The 20,181-nt window shown below is 31.7% G+C and overlaps 1 protein-coding gene across 2 annotated transcripts in view; it reads left to right on the top strand.

Moving 5' to 3' along the window:
• Positions 1–20,181, top strand: part of LOC130902317 (sodium-dependent nutrient amino acid transporter 1-like) — a 68,209-nt gene that overhangs the window by 34,073 nt on the left and 13,955 nt on the right. For both annotated transcript variants that reach the window (XM_057814376.1, XM_057814378.1), the window contains 4 exons: positions 3,878–4,121; positions 10,956–11,101; positions 15,290–15,426; positions 17,822–17,981. In XM_057814376.1, the coding sequence (XP_057670359.1) occupies positions 3,878–4,121; positions 10,956–11,101; positions 15,290–15,426; positions 17,822–17,981 (687 nt within the window). The remainder of the gene's footprint in view (positions 1–3,877; positions 4,122–10,955; positions 11,102–15,289; positions 15,427–17,821; positions 17,982–20,181) is intronic.

Here is a 20,181-nt window from a genome sequence, read left to right as displayed (position 1 = left end):
AAATGAGATAAACATTGTAGTGGATTTAATAAAATTAGGTCATCTTTCCCTACACTTAGATACAGTTATTATGGCTCACACTGTACAGAACTGAATGATGGTTTCATTATGTAATTAGCTAACCTCATTTCATGTACTCCTTTAGAAACGCTATTAATTTCAGATTTTTTTCTGCATAATAATTTTCCCATGTCACTGGTCGTCGCATTTGATACAGTATACAATTAAAGGTTTTATAGCCTCATAAGGCACTCTCAAGTAACAATGAGAATATTCTAATTTTGGTTTTGCTTTGTTTCGAAATATGACACTTATGATTACGTAAAATACAATTAAATTTAATGATCAATAATTTTATTATTACGTATAGCAATAACGATGTGTTTTGATTGCAAATATTTCACTCACTTGAGATTATCACTGAACAATTTTTCTCGTCAATACAAGTTGTTTTACAACGTTATCAGAATTATAATATATCTAAAGATATCACTGAAAAATTTTTGTTAGTTTTAAACAGTAAAAATTTATATTCAATCCAGAATCAGAATGCAGAAATCGTTTGTATGAATGAATACGTGGAAACCGGAATTCTTTGCATATCTTCAGATTAGTAAAGTGAATAAATTTCAATTTTTGAGAAATTCCAGCAAGTTGAATTACAAAAAATAGGCTTTATTGTGACTGTGAAAATTATTTTAAGCAATCCATCACGTTGTGGTTTACCAGAGAGGTTCCCAGTAAGGTATGATGGTCGATTGAAAGCGTGTATAGAGAAGTTCCGGTATATTTAAATGTGTAATAACTGATTTTCGATTTTACGCCAGTTGCCAGCGCAGGTCATTTCCACAGTAGTTACTCTGCTCTTCTTCTTTCTTCTTCCTGCTGTGTATAGGCATCATTGCCTGTTTTTCTTCACATCATTGCCTCTTCTCAGTCACCTGGGAGGTTGTCACTCCATCTTTTCCTAGGTCTTCCAAGGCTTCTTTGTCCTGTTGGTGATTTGTCCCTTGATATTTTCACAATTCGTTCTTCTGTCATGCGGTCAATGTGGTCATTCCATTTTATCTTTCTATCCAGTACCCAGTCATTGATGTTATCTATCGGGTCGGGTCTCTGCTGCATAGGATAATATAGGTCTGATTGTGGTCAGCGTCAAAATAATACAAACCTTGAACTTTCGTTACAGTGTGTGGTGAACATAAATAATAATTGAATTTAATTGAAAATTTGTGATTTTGATCTTCAAATTTAATCAAAATAACAATGTCATCGTGATGAGTCGTTTTCTAATAGTCTTTTCATCAGAAATATGCTCTGTATGACATTTTTAAACTCTTGCATGGTGAATTGGTAGTCGTCGTTCTCTTCTATGTACGAGGATAGTCCCAGAAGACCTGAACTGACCTAGAGATGGCGGAAGCTACTTGAAAAGTACCACAGCAAATATTTCAAGTTTGAAGAAGCCACGTTATTTAGTATTTGTTTGGCAGTCATCAATAGTGATGACGTTTTCAGTGAATTTATAAACAGAAAAAATTACTCATCATTATGTGACATAATTAGTTTTGTTTGAAACGCATTAGCCCAACCAATATAAAAGCTGAACTAGATTCTACTCTGGATGAGTCTGCTGCTTCGTTACCAACAGTAAAATATTGGGTAGCATAGTTTGAATGATCCCGTAGGATCTGCGACGACTAGGATCGCCATGCTCGACCAAATGTCGTGACTCCAGAAATGTTAAAGAAAATCCACATAGTTTCATTTCAAAAAGTGTGGTATATTGTAAGTTAACTGAAAATTTGGACATGAGAAAGCTGTGCGCTAGATGGACAAAAACAACTTCTTGAAGATGTTTCCTTCGAATGTTTCACAGAAATAAAGCCAAATATTTCATTATCGTGGATGAAACGTGGATCCATCAATTCACACCAGAAACAAAACAATGAATTGAAAAAGGAGAACCGGCTCCAAAGAAGGCAAAAACCGTTCTATCTACAGGCAAGGTCAAGGCGTTGACGCGCTTAGGATAATTTTAATTGACTATCTTGAAAAAGGAAAAACTATCAATGGAGAGTATTATGAGGTTTTTTCTAGCGAAAAAATCAAGTAAAAACGGCCGCAATTGGCTAAGAAGAAGGTGTTGCTTCATCAAAGCAATGCACGAGCTGATACATCCGCAATTGCAATGCCGAAAATTAAAGAATTGAAGTTTGAATTGCAAACTCATGCACCCTATTAACCCCCTCGGATTATTTTCTGTTCTCAGACTCAAAGAAATTGCCCGGTGGTCAAAAATTTTTCAACAATGAAGAGGTAATGTCAGCAGTTAATGTCTATTTTAAGGATCTTGACGATTCTTATTATAAAAAGGGTATGGAACTTATTGAATATCGCTGAAAAACTTTTCTGTGTTCTATTTTCTTTGTTGTGCCAGGTACTTCAGGGATCATCAACAATCGACATATTTTGCTTCGAGTCTCTAGAAAACTGTTACGCCAGCAATTCTTTATGAATTTTGGAATAATAGTCATTTTTCTGTACAGCTATAAAATTCATAATGGAGTCACTCAAAGTTGCAGTATTTATCTATGAAATTTGTCTTTGCCGATTCTCATTTAATTTTGCTTCTCTCGCTTTATCAGCTTCTTGCATACAAAAGACACAATTTTCATACCAAGCAAAGTCTAATACATCAGTACTACTTCGAAGCTTTTTTTTTTGATCATGTAGTTTCATTTTGCTTCTTCTAATAGATCTCAATATATTTTCTATTAATATATTTTTGACAACAACTTGCAAGGGTATAAACAAAATCAGTTTGCAGGTGAGGTAATAATCGTTCGCTCGAAGCAGCTCTTAAAATGGTTAATCCTCTGCTTATTTTTATAATTTCACCCAAATCTGATTTCGTTTCGCGCGATGAACCTATTTTTCACATAGTATATTCAACACTGATCAATTTTTTACTGTAAGGTACTGCAAGGAGCATCCGAACCCACCCAATTTGCAGATATATTGCATACCCGTCCCGTCGAAATTCACGTACTCTTATTTGACAGATATGATCGGCAGGTTATCGTTAATAAGAGCATGGTTCTCAAAGGACCGTAGGCTGGTTACAGAAAAAGAAGAAACAAGATACAACTATGTCATTATCCATGATACTGGTACATAGTTCATCCATCTACTTTAATATCTAAACGGAAAATTCACTTGAATTACATTTGAAAATATAAAAACATTCGTTTGAGTTTTTTAATGAAAATGACTTTTGATCAGCATTTAGCAATCGCGGCACCCACTTTGCAGATATATTGCATGCCCGTCCCGTCGAAATTCACGTACTCTTATTTGACAGATATGATCGACAGGTGATCGTTAATAAGGGCATGGCTCTCAAAGGGAGGTAGCGCTAGTTAGGAAGATACAATTATGTCATTATCCATTTCTTGAAACCTATAATAACAAAAATTCCTCTACTTTAATATCTAAACGGAAAATTCACTTGAATTACATTTGAAAATATAAAAACATTCATTTGAATTTTTAATGAAAGTGACTTTTGATCAGCATTTAGTAATCGCAGCACCCACTTTACAGATATATTGCATGCCCGTCCCGGCGAAACTCACGTACTTTTATTTGACGATAGCTAGAAGTAGTTACAGTAAATGAATGGTTCTAGAAGTTTTTTTATGGTCATATTTCAAAGTAGTTACAAATTAATCAACGGTACGCCCCTTTTTCGGGATATTTATGATTTTCTTTAATGTCTTTCTCTAATTAGAAAATAATGTTTAATTGTCCCCATATACTAATTTTAATCGTTTAATTTAAGATACCCTAATGATTTTTTTTGTATCTCTTTCAGTCATGCCAGACAATATTAAATTACATATCCACGACATTGTGCACCATATCCATGGCATTAGGATTAGGAAATTTATACAGGTTACCACAAACGACAATGATACGGGGTGGTTTACCGTTTCTAATAGCTCATCTTATATTAACGATTTTTATTGGATTGCCACTGATTTTTTTAGAATTGGGAATGGGACAATTGGCAGAAGAAGGATTTATAAAATCCTGGAGGGTCATACCATTTTTTAGGGGTAAGTGAATAGATACTATAATTGCATTAAAATAATTTTTAGAAAACAGAAAGGAATTTCAAAAAATTCTCACTAACATACGAGACAAAGAGTGAAAGTTTTGAATACATTACAGTTGGAAGTAATTTTGTATTGAAAATACTTTTTTAATATTTGAAACCAGTACCATTTTCATACCAACTTGAGTTTGAGAACCATACTTCACTCCAAAAAATGTATGTACATGTTGTACATACTCCAATCATTTTCGATAAGAGTTCTTTCCAAGGGTTATTCAAATAAGACAGTTTTTCAAAATTCCCGCATTTCTCACAAACGGGGTTGGACATTTGAAATGTATTAAATAAAAAGTTGGTAGTAATTTAATTAAATTGCGTAGGCGAAATAATAAACAGGATACAATTACCTTCAAACATTTTAATAATTATACTTTACCTATCTTCATTGCGAAAGAATTAATAACTCTTACTCATATAAGTCTCATCAAATTTTAAGATTAGTCATGTTCTTACAGCTGGTAAATCCACGATTCATCAAGAGCGACGTACTAAATAAAAATATATGACTCAATACTAAATATTTTCCCAAATTGATTCTACGTAGTAGATAGATACATAGTAGATGTTTCTTTGTATCCTAAACCGTATCTAAACTCTGGTCTACACGATTTTTGTATACATAGACAAAAATTATTTTCAGAATTCTGATTCCCACTAAATAAAAATACGTTCTATTTTTTAAAATATGTTCTTTAGATCATTTTCTGTTCGCAGGCGGTAAATGTTATGAAAGGTTATTAAATTGGCCTAAATTTATAAACAGAAATATTCTACAGGGTGTTATTTATTCTCTTATTCAGTTTAAACATGGATTTTTAAGTGAATGGTTCTGTAAAGCTGCAAAATTTCTCCTAATAATTATTATTTTGTGTGACAATGAAGATTATTCTATAAAAGAAAACTCTAAGATCCTATGCAATCTTCTATAAGATCTGTTCCTCTTAAATCAAATCTACGACGCCTTTCGATTGGTGAGATACTATTGTGGAAAAAAATGGAGATAATAATGATTCCTAAGGAAGCTCATGGAAACAACGTATCTTCTCCACCTCCACGCCTGGTTCGAGTTCTAGCGAACCACATAGGATTGTTAAAAAAGAAATATAGTTTATTTCAGAAACGTATAGAGTAATATAACCTCATTAGGTATACAAAGGTACCACAGAGTGACCCAACGAATATTTAAGCCACTTTCATAGTTTGGCATTGATTTCATTGTCAAATTCTTTTTCTTTTTATCAAGTGCAGTTAGTACCACCCGAGTTGGGGTCAATTTAGGGGTTTAGCCTATTGTTATCCATTCGCAAACACCGAAAATAGTGTGCGAATAGTGTAGAATACTCGTAAAAAGGAAAGCCGAATCTGAAATAGGGTTGAAATTAGGCAGTGGCACTAATAGAAGGTTAAAAGATACCTGTTAAACGCAAAACGTAACTGTATAATCTACTACCTAAGTAATCCCTACACCATATTGACACTTCAGGCCCGAAAACATACTCTTCTTAATTCTCTTAGGCAATTACTTGAAATTTTAATATCACAAACAATACTATTTCAAGACCTACACCTATGGCTGACACCGAAATTGAGCCGAACTGGACGGAATTTCCCATTTTATTACTCTATACCTTTCTGAAATAAACTATAAATGATTTAGTACGTGATTTGGGGTAGAAAAATTATAGCTGAAGGGTTGAACTTAATCGCTAATAAACGATTATTACTACCATTAGAACTCGCATGAATGAATGAACACTATATCAGCCAAATTTGACTGGAAAACACCGAAAATCAAACAAGATCTTAAAATGTCTATGTAGTTACAGAAAATATTCTTTTGCGTCCACTTCACATTAAATTTAGACTCATGAAAAACAACTGAAATTAACGAAGGTGTATATTGTGTAATTATATTATATAATTATAATTTAAATACCCAAGACATGTCTTTTCCCAATTAAGTGTCAGCAGGATAAGAAGGTATTTTAATTGGGGCACAAATTAAAAAATAAGCTTGACGATATTAATTTTAATTGGAAAGCTTTAATCATATTTGTAACGAACTATTAGATTTCTTCGTCATCATTTATGAGACTACCGAAAGAGTTTGTTATCCAGGATAACTTTTAGATGTTCACGTCCTTGTTGTAATGTATATTTAGCCAATTTACAGTTCTTATCCCGTTTGTAGCGTTTGCTCAAGATTACCACCTCAGTCTTCTTGGGATTGAGTGAGATCTGTAAGATCATGTATCTTTCTAACATATCCATGGTGATGATGAAAATATCATCAGCGTATCATACTACATTGCATCATATTGCCTTAATTTTTTTCACCCCCCTATCATCAGATCGTATAACATGCAAAGAAACTATGTCTTCTTGCAAGCCAATACAATGTGGAGTTACATATTGCCGCCTAATCTAAAAAATGAAGTTCCTCCTGTTTTGCGCTGAGATCAGTTTCCAAAGAACTGATCTTAATCACCTCCTAACAGTATTATGCCCTTATTGAGTTGCATCTCCGATATGCTCTTCCCTTCTGTGGTGTGACTCAATTTGAGCGAATCTTCATCAAATTACAAAAGAGAGCTGTTAGATATTTACTCGGACTAAACAGCAGGTTTCACTGCAGGGACTTCTTTAAAAGATTAAAAATTCTGACTCTTCTTTCCTTATTTATCTTTGAATCCGTTTGCCCATTTCGTAAGCACGGTTCTCCAATTCCAGAAAGGAACGCGAAGCACGAACTTTACGTAACTAATCTACGTTCAGAATTAGTTAACGGCTCAATATTTTACAATGCAAAAAAATGCACAATCACTTGCCAATTGAAATATCATTTTTTCCCCAAATTTCCCAATAATTTGGGCATATTTACTGGAAAGCGTTTTCTATTCTGTAAACGACTCCTATTCTAATTATTATCTAGTATTATTAACTATTATTTTTGTTACTCATTGTGGTTTTCTTCTGTATATTGAAATTTTATTTTATTTGTTTTGATTTAGTTATTTTTATGTTCGTTTTTTAGTTTTTACAAGCTTTTGTCTATAAATTGTAACAATTTTTAGACAATAAAGCAATGACTTCAAAGCATTCAAATATTGAATAGTATTAGAGACAGGTTTTATAAGAAACAATGTTTCAGCAAGAAAAAGTAAATTTTAAGCAATGTCTCAGAAAATGAGAATAAAAGCTGAAATTTTGATTTCACTGTTTTTCTATAATGAATTGTTTTAGAGAACTTCGAAAAATGTACAACTTTTGATCATGTTAATGTTAGAATTGAATTCAAATCTAAATTCATAACGTCAGTTTGTTATGAATATTCAACTAATTCCGATCCATAAGCAGTGCTCACACTGTATATTAATTAATTAACGATTTTCTATAACATATGCTAGGAAATTGCTGGTGGTTGATTTAAAGACTTGATACCATGTGGTTCTTTGAGACTTTATATTATCTGCAACTGTAATTCCCTGATGCAATATATTATGAAGGTTAACTGGTTTCCAGTTATTGCTACATTACTAAAAACCAACGTTAAAACCCATACAATTTTACGCAATGAAAAATGAAAAAAAATCATGGAATGATGGGCGAAGAATGACTCTTCATCGTGATTCATCGCTTTTAAAGAAATATTCAGACGTCAGGTGTTGAAAACATATACAAAAAGGTGATTAACAAACAACCAAAGACATAATTGAAATTGCTGTATTATTATTGAATTATGAATTACGTCACGTCTAAAAAGCACAATTGGGACTGCAAATGGAATTGTTCTTGGGTACAAAGAAGCAGAGCCGACAAATTTGTGTTTAAAAATAACATGATACAATGATTACTTACATCAGTGAGAAATCATGTATTTTATGATATATTCTTATTATTTCATCTGTACCGAATAAATATCACTCCATAATAATACATCATATGCACAAAATGATATCGGTTTGTATTTAATAAAAGTATTTTCTGACTGTTATCCATGTTTTCGTTCACGTTTTAGACACAAATACATAGTTTTCCAATACTATATCATCGATCTCAAATGATAACCAAAAAGCCATCACCATCAATACAAAAATATAAACAACTTATAATAATTATAACATGTATTAAATACAACACTGCGAGCTACTACTGTCCACAGTCGAAACTGAGATTTTGTCAATTTTTTTATTTGAACGCTTTCAAAAGCACGACATTTTGATGGTCTAATGTACAACTAGTTTTATTAACGAAAACTAGCCGTTCGAAAGTTAGAAACATTTTAATATTTAGCTTTTTTCTCCTCATCATTTCTTAAAGTTTCGCTAAAAAAAGTAGGTTTTAACGATGTTCTGATGCCAGCTAACTTAGTAAAAACATCAGAAATGTCTGCTGATGATAAATCTGTTTGCAATTTTTGAGTATATACACAAGGAAATTCTCCTGGAACATTTTCTGTACTTGTTCTTGGAGATTGAGTATATTGTAATAGCGCATAAATATATTTTTTATAAAAAGAAACTGTTATATCACATTCTGTCCAATTAGAAGTCTTTGAAAAGGAGTAGCCTTTCTTTGAATAGAATAGACAGGATAGAGTATTGTATGAAGTATCTCACTTTTTATAGTTCTTCCAATATCAATTGCAGATTATAAAAACCCTTGCCGACAATTCATACCTCATTTCATAAATGTATTGTTTTATTAATAATTTTAAAAACATGTATGTATTTTGGGAGATATTATTCGTTAAAAGGCAATCTAATCATTATAAATTGGACGCAGTTATTTAGACAGATGCACTTAATTTTAGTCGCACTTGGAAAATTTTGTACGGACGTTTGGTTTAAACAGGGTACCAATCGTGAACTGAGCCCTTTTTATACCCCATTCGTTTTTTTTCTGGAATACGAAATTTCAAAGCAAAAACCATAAAGGAAAATAAATTCTTTGCGAATTAAACGAAAGAAAAAAACATTTCAATTCCAAAGTATATTTATAAATAATCATGGTAGTCTGAATCGTCTAAACTAGAGTCATCATTTGATTGAATTATGATGGGTTGTGAAGAGGGTGATACCGCATATACATCTTCTTCGTTTTCTTTTCTTTATTAGATATTAATAAAGCATTAGGTACGAAACTGTCTTTGCCTCCAACCATTATATGTTTCCTTTTAAAACATGGCCCATTCAAATAGCAATGTTTACTATTTACTACATCGTGACTGTCAAACTATGTTTTATCCAAAGAAATTATGTGTTTATTAGAACTTCTGTAGTCTTTTATCTTACGCAAATAATCTTGTCGCAATCGAACTATCCTTCGGTTATTGCCATCCGTTTATTCAATTTTTTGTGTTCAAATCCACATGCTGACAAAACTTGACGCAATGTTTCTATACTGATACAATTGTATTCTGGATAATCTGCTACATTTTGCTGTATTAGTTTTAATGTAGCAACTCTGTTCTCCTTAGATAAACTATGAAGTGTCCTACGTATAAAATCTTAAGTCAACCGATTTCAATTTTTCATGTTTTTCGTTTCTGTGAATAATCCATATCCACCCCTTTCGCGACTTCTCGATAAATGGAAAATTTATTTACTCTAGTTAATTCAGCAATTCTTATTATGATTGCATTATCAGATTGCTGGATATTTCCTTTTTCAAACATTTGATTATATTTAAAATAACTTGCCGTGTTTTTATCTCTAAATCTTTATTATTAAATTCATGCCTGTCTTTATTCTCAATACATTGTGCAATTTCATTGTCTTCATTCGCCCATGGTCTAAAGAACGCCATATTTCTAGGTATTTAAAGAAATTTATGAATTAAATAAATATCACCTTCCACGCCACTGCTTATCGCAGACTATCTAGCAGGAATATTTCAAAGAAATTGTTTACATACGCCTTCCGATAGCTTCGGCCAATAGAAATGCATTTATGTTTACGATTCGATGTTTTAATTGGAAAACAGTGGAGATGTTGAGTCCACGTGAACTGACGGTTTGTTTACCGAATTTTATACGGGGGTAAACATTATTTTTCATTTTTTAATTTGGTATAAGTGCCGTGCGTATTTATGAAATATTGATTGATCCTCGCATAACTGTCTTCTACAATTAATATTGGAAGAACTATAACTACAACTACATTTTCAACATTACACTTTATCACGTTTTGTTCCTTTTAACGTTTTACCCTCTTTCTAAATGTTTTTTGTTCTGCATAGATGAAGATTTCACATGTTTTATGACATAAGTCTGGCCTGCTGTCTCTATGTAACATATATTTATTAGAATACTTTTCCCAGATTGCTATAAAGCACTTAACATTTTCTAATAAGACACAAGTTCCATAAATAAAGTAATTGAAGCATACTCTTGGATATCTCGCTTTTTCTACTCTTTTTATAGCATGTAGTTAACGTTTTCTATGTTCCTCGGATAGCATCCGTTTCAGATCTACTGCCACAATCACTGCTTAAAATGTAGGCACTGTAAAGAACTTTTTGAATCAATTGAGATGGGCAGATTAAACAGAAGTAAAATATGTATGTCGTCCATCAGGCATATTTTAGTGACAGCTATTTAAATAGTTCTATACGTACTCCAAATTATCCTTAAAAACCTGGTGGGTACTCTTTGATACTTTTTTAGATAATCTATTTTGACGAGGACGTCTTTCCTAAGATGCTGATTCAAACCAGCCAGTGTACTTGCTTTATATGTTTTATATCGATGTTTACGGTTTGTATTTATTTTCAGGAATTGGTTACGTGAAATTTCTAGCAGGATATATGTTAAGTATTTATTATCCGCTGTATATGGGTTTGTCTCTTTATTACGTAATATGGATATGGAAAGGATCAATTCCACTACAAGAATGTTCTAGTGGCGTTAAAATAACAGAGGTGAGTCTCTTCATTTATGTCGCCTTCCCGTATATTACGTAATAATTCTATTCCTTTCGATGGCTTTCGTTAGATAAAATAGGAAGAATATAAAATCATAAATAAATTTAATATTTTAATAGATTCAAGGCAAATGTAAAAGATATTTATAAATTAAAAATATTTAGAGAAATTGAAATATATATGGAAGTTAATAAAATAGTGAAACTACGATGAATATGATTGGAAATGTTGCGGAAACGCCGGGGAAACACTTTGGTCATATATGGACAGTTCAAGAAAAGAATACAATGAACAGCAAACCCGCATTTTTAATTTAGAGCGTTGCAATTGTGTAGCTCGATACACGTTCCAAAATTTAAAAATACTAATAGTTGGTATTAGAAATATTAGAGCTGGTATCTGAATCGAGAAAGGATGAAGTATCAGGATGAATAGAGTGAAGAAAATCGGAGGAATGGAAGATATAATATTAATTACTTTTTCTAGTATTTAAGTTTATATCTCTTCAACGTTATATATAATTAATTCGAAAACTTTTAAAAACGTTAACTAATTCTATTGACTTTTATCGCCTATACTGTTCGAATTTATATAAATTACATTTTTTATGAATAAAATTTCAACTTTATAATTTGTGAACCAAGGTCTCTTATCAGATCCTTAATTATGTTTACGACAAAGTATTGTTTCCAGCAAAGAAAATTTAAGTTTAGTCAGTGTGTTTTAAAACACTTGTATAATGTATAATATGAATAAAGTTTCACAACCAGTATAACTGATACATATTTTGTATGACACTCACTTATTCACAACAATAAAATAATTATTTATAATACGAGGGGAAAAAGTAGTAGATTTTAACATGAGTTTGTATTATAAAAAACCTAAAGCTAAAATCTAATATTTTTCCTTGTATAATATACAATTTTTTTGTGGCAGGAAAAACGATGATTTAATATTGAAAAATTATTACAATATTCAAGTCAGAAAATTATCAATGTGGAGTTTGCATTTTGAAATTAGTAGACTATGTTGTTAGCTACTATTAAACCTGTGTTGCTCAGGAACCTTTCAAAATAATCAAATAGCTATCGATTTAAATTTGTGATTTGATTTAGAAATTGTGAACTTAGAAGTTATTTTTCTATAAACCACGGAAATTTACGAAGCCGCCTATTCAAGATTCATGGAATAGAAGATAAAAAAATGCAGTTCTTTCTCAGAGACTGGCTTTTTGGTCGAATTATACAATGATTAAAAGAATGCTACGATCCAATAATGATGTAAACATTTCAAAAAATTTTAAAATAATTACATTTCTGAAACAAAATTGGAAAGATTACAAGCCCAAGAAAGCTGCGATTTTTACGAGAGCACAAATTAGTAATTTTTTAAATCGTTATTTACGTTATAAGTCCGGGAAGTTATTTAGTATGGTACTAGATAAATGTTAATGGACGAGTTGGAGTCCGGGAGACTTTGGCCACTTTTTAATTAATGACCCCTAGCTTCCGTTATGGTTCATTAACCAAATTTTTAATTATGGGTCATGAAAGCCCCCTCATAGTGACATCTTTTTCACCTGATAAACTATCAAAAAATAAGACCGATTCTGTATAATCAACATTTTAATCATCATTAATTTTTGGCTAAACTCTCCCGCCTCCAAAATAAACATTTTTTTTTCTGAAAAACGAATATAAAAGAACTTAAAACTAATAACAACGAGAAATCTGAATCTTTGAAGTAAACATCTCTCATAAAAAACAAACATAAAGACAACTAAACCTTAAAACTATGAGATCTGCGCCTTTTAAATAAGCATCTCTTAAAAACGAACATAAAAATATTCAAAGCTTTAAACTGAGACGAAAGGACCTGTGCATAAAAATCTTTATGCACATGTCTTTTGTTTTACCTAGATGGCACATTCGGGACAGAAAAATATTTCTTTATCGTCTTTTGTCATGCCAACACAAATTTCATGCACATACTTCCCGCAAGAAGTTACAAAGTCTCATGTCCAGCAGAATCTATTTCTGGATCTTCTTCCAGTTGGTCATCTGAGTTGTCCTTACAAATAATTTCTTCAGAAGGAGTATTACTGTCGTTGCTTGATTTTTCTTTGTCTTTCAGTCTTCTAGTCAACAGTTTCTTTTGAATACATTTTAGTATCTTCTTATTTGTCTCAGTATTCTTAGCTGGGCTTTTTGGAATTTTACTCGCTGGACTTGATTGAAGAACTTTCCTCTTGGCTATTTTTGGTATTATCTCCTTAGCAGTTTTTCTCACTCTCTTTTTCTTAAGTTTCATTTCATCTTCATCAACTTTTTCTGGAGTTTTGGTTAGTATCCTAGTTTTTCCAGACTTACGACCACGACGGCTTTTAGACCTAGGAGTTGGAAAAGGTCTTATGTTCTCCAGCAAAATCAGCTTGTGATTGTTTCTTGGCTCTAGTTGGTTTTCTATTTGAGTCAGTTGTTGTGAAGACTCTTCAATAGAAATTGGAAGAGGTGAAGCTTCCAAAGAATATCTAATCGAGCTAAACTTCACGGACGTATATGTTTTTTTTCATACTGTTTTCGGTTTTAAATAAAAAACAAAATCATATTAAAATATGAAATGACATATTTGACAATTTTATTAAAAAATAGATTATTTAAAAAAATAAATATTAACAGAATTCACTAAGGTAACATTGTAAAAAAGGGCAGATATATTGAATTTTTGGAAATACAAAAAATATTTTCCGAAATAAAATTGTTGAGAAAAATGCGGAAGCAGTAGGGCAAATTATTCCAATTAAGTGTTCGAAAAGGTACGAAAAAGAATATGCGATTTTTTGCGACTGATGTAGGAAATACATATTAAAAAATGCTGATGAAAATGTGTTGGCTTATTTTTTTGACAGTTTTTTATGGAAGCATTCTTTTCAAACCTTAAATTTTCAGTAAAAAACATCAAATAGCTCTTCATTATGGTCTAAATACTCGATGGTCAAATCAACATTACAGTTTCCGAACGCCGCGTTCAATTTTCGGTGAAAATTTCAAATTTAAAACATGATATAAACAAAACAAGAACTGTTGATTTTTATCACTTTTTTGTGCGTTAATTCTTCCGTGATATTTATTTAGTTGTTTAAGATTCTAGATATTTAATATTTGTTATTGAACAGTTATCAAAAATCTACACCTTCTCACGGATCTTGCAATAAAGCCATTTAAAGGGAATAAATAACTTTCATAGTTCGAAAAAACTACAGACTAATGAAACAACCCTTCAGCTGATCCATTAACCCACTTGTCTACCAGGGTAGAGAGGATTATAACAATGAACGTGATTCGGGTTAGTTTCCGAACATTCAGATCATGATCAAGTTTACCAGATCCTAGTTTCCAAAAAGTCCTGCTGAAATATGAGAAATAGTTATAAATATTAAATGAGTAACTAACTGTCCTGAAATTCTGTTACAGTAAGGAGAATAATTTTCCAATTAGATAAATTACTAATTTGATTAGACGAAAAATATGTTTATACGTAAAACTATCAAATATGGGCTATAAATTGGGATTATTATGAGATGGTTTCATCTATTCTAATATTATATAGTAAGGATCTATATACAAAACATATATGTCACAATAAATATGAATAGAGCTTAAAAAAATTAATTCTATGCGTTACATCGATTTCGGAATTGCATTGCTCGTTGAACAAATGGCTTCTATCATTTGAGATATTCCTGTGTTTCTTGGGCTAACTAGATACCACCCAATAGCAAACAAAAAATGATATTGGGAAAAAAATGTTTTTTCGAATGTATCGCTCATGATTTTAGAGCTCTAATAGCATCTTCTGCACATCTGGTCTAGAAGGTAAGCTCCAAGTAATGGACTGAAAATAATAAGTAACCTGAAGTAGGAGGAGAGGAAGAGATCTCTCAAAAAAAACAGTGAGAGTCATGAAATCACTTATTCTAATTATCATTAAATATTTATAAAAAAAATACCAGAAGTACAAGGAATTATCGATTTTTCGCTGAGGTTACTGATCTCATATTTGCCGATTTATTTCATAGCTGAATTCAAAACAAGAAATTAGTTTTTTTGACTGAAATATATGTTGAAATTCTTGAAACGTCAAAAATATTTCTGTGATGGATTGTGCTTTCTTATTTTTCAGGATGGATACTCATTTTATGGAAAAAATGGACAACAATGTTTGAGGTCCACTTTTTTGAAATCCATATTTGAAGACCCTTATTGGTTTGGAATATTTGCAATGATATTATTTGTAATTTGGATAATATCAACCATTCTGTAAGTACTAGGCTAGAATAACTAAGCTAACACTTTCAAAGTCGGTTTAATAACAAAAAGCAACAAATTACAAACTTATCTTTAAAACTGATAAAATTTAACTTGTGAATTTACTGTAACACATGATTTGAAAGTATAATAAATTTCAATATAAAGGCACCAACTTCAACTTTTTTGATATAATAGAGTATTTCAAGGTAAAACTATTGGTCTAATTTGGTTAGTGACTTTGCTTTTGAATTCTTTGTGACGTTCAATCTCCATTTTATTCGGGATCCAACAGAAATCTGGATTCCATCGACCGTGGTTTCTATTGTTTACACATTCTGATGGAGTCTCCCTTCTTGTTTATCACTTACTTTGTCAATATTATCAGGAAAACCGTCAAATAAGGTTTTAGCTGGACTTCCTGAAAAGAAACGTAAGTCTTGCTAGCCAATTCTTCTTAATATACTGGTTTTCCGTACATTGACTGTCCCTTGAGCACAAAAACAATATTTTTAAACTACACCTTCGATTTTGGAATATATTTTAAAAAACTAATTATGCTTTCTAAATGACGACTATGTCATACCTTGTACATTTTCGTGAGACCAGTGACGGTGCGTGTACTAAAATTAACGTGGGCGAAGTTTCATCAGCGATGCCCTTTTTCATTTGGTCCTAAGGTATACCTAATATATTAATCTTACCAAGAATGTTTTCAAATACCAACTCATAATAGTGAAAAAATATAAATTCGCGGAGAATACAGATGTATTCCAAAAACGGTTTACTTTGAAACTTGGTTTCTTTTTTTAAAAGAAAAATGTTCTTCAGTAATCCCCCTTTGAATTCGAGGTCGTAAGTAAAGTCCCATATCTCCTACGCGTAGCTACTGCACGGTTGAAGCCTAATCCTAATAACTTGGATGAAACTAAATTTTTAACTGAATTATTCAATTCTCTCTCAATGGTAGATCTGCAGATTTTGATTGAGTATAAATATTTAATTTTGTTTTTATCCTTCTTCGAGTACCCTGACATATTTATCATGCAAAAATAGCAAACATTTATATGATTCGAAGGCTCATGTGATAGCATAGGAACCGCAAAAGGTATTTGCTTTTATTTATCTTTCATTCAATTCGATAAATTCGGTACAAAGGATTTCAAATGTCCACGACTCTTCAAAACTCCAATCATAAATAAAAAAATTGGATTAGTGTACAGAAAGGTAATTTTAGCGAAATTATGAAAATAAATCTTATGTTAGATCTGTCACAACACATTGATAATTTGATGTATTCTAGTTGTCAAACTCTTATTTCGTTGTGTAATTTATTATATGTTTCTCGCATAGCCGCACACCATCTTTTGATGCTAATCATATGTTAATATAGTGGGAAGGGAATATATAGGTAGCTGTACCTATCGGTTAACCATTGAACTAAGTTTACATGTTTCTGGAGAAGTTAGACACTCTGGGAGGCTCTTCTATCATATTTTGGACTAACGCAAACTTAAATATTAAACAGGAGCTTATAGTATTGTGGAGAAGTTGAATATTGGAAATGGCGAGCAATAGAAGGCTATCCGAGCGATATAAATTCTCAATAGTGTTGTAATTAATGTAAAAATTGTGTTTTAATGAAGTTTTAGCTGGTAATTGAACAAATTAAACAATTTTGTGTGAAATAATTTTATGTGATGTGAAATAATTGTGGTTTATGGAAGTTTTATGTGGCAATTGAATAATTTCTACAAGTTTTTGGAGAAAATTTGGAATCGTTCGATTGAGTTTCCTCAAAATTTATGTCAGTTACAAGAAATAACTAAGAAATGGAGAAAAACCAAGAATAAATTAAAAAGACAAGACAAGTTAGACGCAAGTTAAATGAAAATACAAAAGACAAATTATAAAAGTTGATTTGGTCATTAAAATGGATTATATCTGTCTGTTGAATGAATATCAACAAGCAAATTGTTCAACGAATTTATTAACCAATAGTACAGCCAACAGTTGTGAACAAGATGAATTTGCTGAGAAGATTTCAACATATTCTGTTTCTCTGACCATCAGATAGATACTGGAAATCCTCAATCAATAAAGCAGGAATCAAGACGAGCTCCGCTTGCTATATAAGAGCATGGTCGACTAATATTGAACGAGAAGGAAACACATAGTACTGGCAAGAAGAAAGATAGTTCAACATGATCCTGTACAGTATAAATGATCTTCTCCTTTATAAAATATAAATTAATCTAGACTGTAGAGGACACTTTTTAACATACTTTGATAAACGTGTATGAGAGAGACAATATTGTTCTATTTGGGGATAAAAACGATATGAATTCTTTAATCAACACTTGTAAATATTTAATATTAACTTTTATTATTTTCTCAATATTTTTAGAACAATTGGTAAAACGAAAGGATACATAAGATCGCTGATAATGCTATTTTTTCCAACGGTAGGATGTCTTATTGCATTACTCGCAAATTCTGTGATGAATCAAACTGAATTGGCGAATTTTTTCATCGATGCCGACTGGAGTTTACTGGAAAGTCCTAATGTAAGTTGGTCATTTACAATTTATGGCAGTGACGTAATGCCGTATTAATTCAAACAGAAAACCAAAGTAATCACAAAAAGTCTTTCATAAGATAAACGCAACATCCAAAAACCTCCACTTCTCACTCGTTTCTGTGCAAGTTTCCTGAGGTTTCACTATGACTTGATGAATTTATTTATCTGTCAAATGGCAGCAAGTTCTTTTTTAATTTAATCTCATTCTCTTAACGACCCATTATCACTCTCATCCCAATAATCAGATACCCATATATGGTCATTTTGAAGCATACAAACTCAAAGTATACACAGAAAACAAATTTTATATCAGGGACATCGAAAACAAACCCATTCCGATATTTGAATTTTCTGCTTAATGGTGGGTCCACACGATACAGACTTGCATAAAATTCTATAGAAACTTTGTCTGTGCAAACTAGACAGTACAGACAAATGTCGGTGCGATCCAAAAGTCGGAGTATGCATGTAAGTCTGCGTATTTATCGTAGCTAAGAAATTTAAATTGTATTTTCGAACGAAAAGTCTGTACAGACATTCTATCCAAATGTTTGGGTAAAATTTTTTACTCCGACTTCATAGTCTGTACAGATATCTGTACGAACAAAAGGCTGTATCGTGTGGACCCACCATAAGAAATTCTCTTTCTTGTCTTGTCTGTCTTACCGTGAATAAATTAGAGGGCGTTGAATTGTGATTAATAAAAGAACTTCGTCTATGAGTAAAAATTAATCAATAGATTGCCGAATACGCTAAAAACGGTCTAGAATTTTTCTAATATAGGCTTGACGCTTAAACCATGAATATTCACCATAACATCCCAGAATATATTTATTGTCAATAATTGTTGTTTGATGCGGATTGTAATGGAGTGAACCAAAAAACAAAAATTATTTATATCGATTCATTTATTTAAAAAAATAAATAATGAAGAATGAACTTATATTTACCACTAAACAGTCACGCAACAGTTCGTGTTCGCAATTTGATTTTAGAAATAAACAATTAATAGAACATGGAAAGTATTCAAAATATTGATTACAATATTTTACTAATACAATTAGAAAACTAAAAATGAAAAAAAATATGTGTAAAAACTTTTTTTAACCCTTTCGAGACGTGTACTTTCGATATTGACGCAGAGACGAACGTCTGAGAAAACATGCAGTGAAAAGAAGCGTTTTATTGTTATTTATATTTTTAAAAAACAATTTGACATGGTAAAATGAATACATTTGATTGATTTATTGATACAACGTAACGATAAATACATTCCTGAATACCTCAACTTAGTCAAAATACAAGTATCTCAATTTAAATTATTAATAATACATACAAATCATAAGATTTTAATAGTGTAGTGTTTCTCTAAGCATGGAACTAAGCAAAAATTTGCATTGCAGTCCTGACTATAGAATTACGCTCAAGGACTGTCGAGTATTTCCGGCGGTGTCGAACTTTCCGACATCGCCTTGTAGCCAAGCCAAACAAGGTCGAAGTAACTCGACGATAGTTCCACCGATAGTAAATTTCAAATGATGTCGGACTTAATGCCTAGTTTACACGAGGCTATCGCTCGCTGCCAGTCACACTGACAGCCAGCGCTAGCTTAGTATTTGCCTTGTTTAAACAGTTTTTAGACGCATCACGCCAGTCACTAGCAAATATCCGAACGCCTGTGTGTCTTTGTTTTTATTTGGAATTTCTATGACAAAATCCAACCAAGACGATACTTTAAAACTCGTGCAACTTTATAGAGACCACGAATTGTGGCTTAACCGTTTTTTTATCCAAAGTCGTTACGCTTTTTATTTCTAATATAAACTCAACAGCAAAAAAACCCAGAAACTTAAATTTGGTCTCATAATTTTGTTAAATATATTAATATTTTCAATTTATGATAAGAATTGGTTTATTTATAGGTTATTCTAACAAAATCTGCCAAAAGTGAATAATTTTTTTATTACTTCCAAAATTATAAATCAATACATTTTGTAAAAAGAGGTTATTCTTCATTTTTATTGAGTTTTCTAACAATTTATGTAATTCTTATAGTCCCCCTGCTACGGCGAAAGTCTCTAACCCTGTCAGGCATCGAAGAAATTAAATTCTGGACAGACTCTACCGGCATAGCATCCCATTCTTCTGGAAGAACAATTTGGAACTAATTTAAGTTACTAGGAGGA

This window comes from Diorhabda carinulata, chromosome X (genome assembly GCF_026250575.1).
Source record: "Diorhabda carinulata isolate Delta chromosome X, icDioCari1.1, whole genome shotgun sequence".
Classification (NCBI taxonomy): Eukaryota; Metazoa; Arthropoda; class Insecta; order Coleoptera; family Chrysomelidae; genus Diorhabda; species Diorhabda carinulata.
This window is presented reverse-complemented; position numbering and strand designations above follow the sequence as displayed.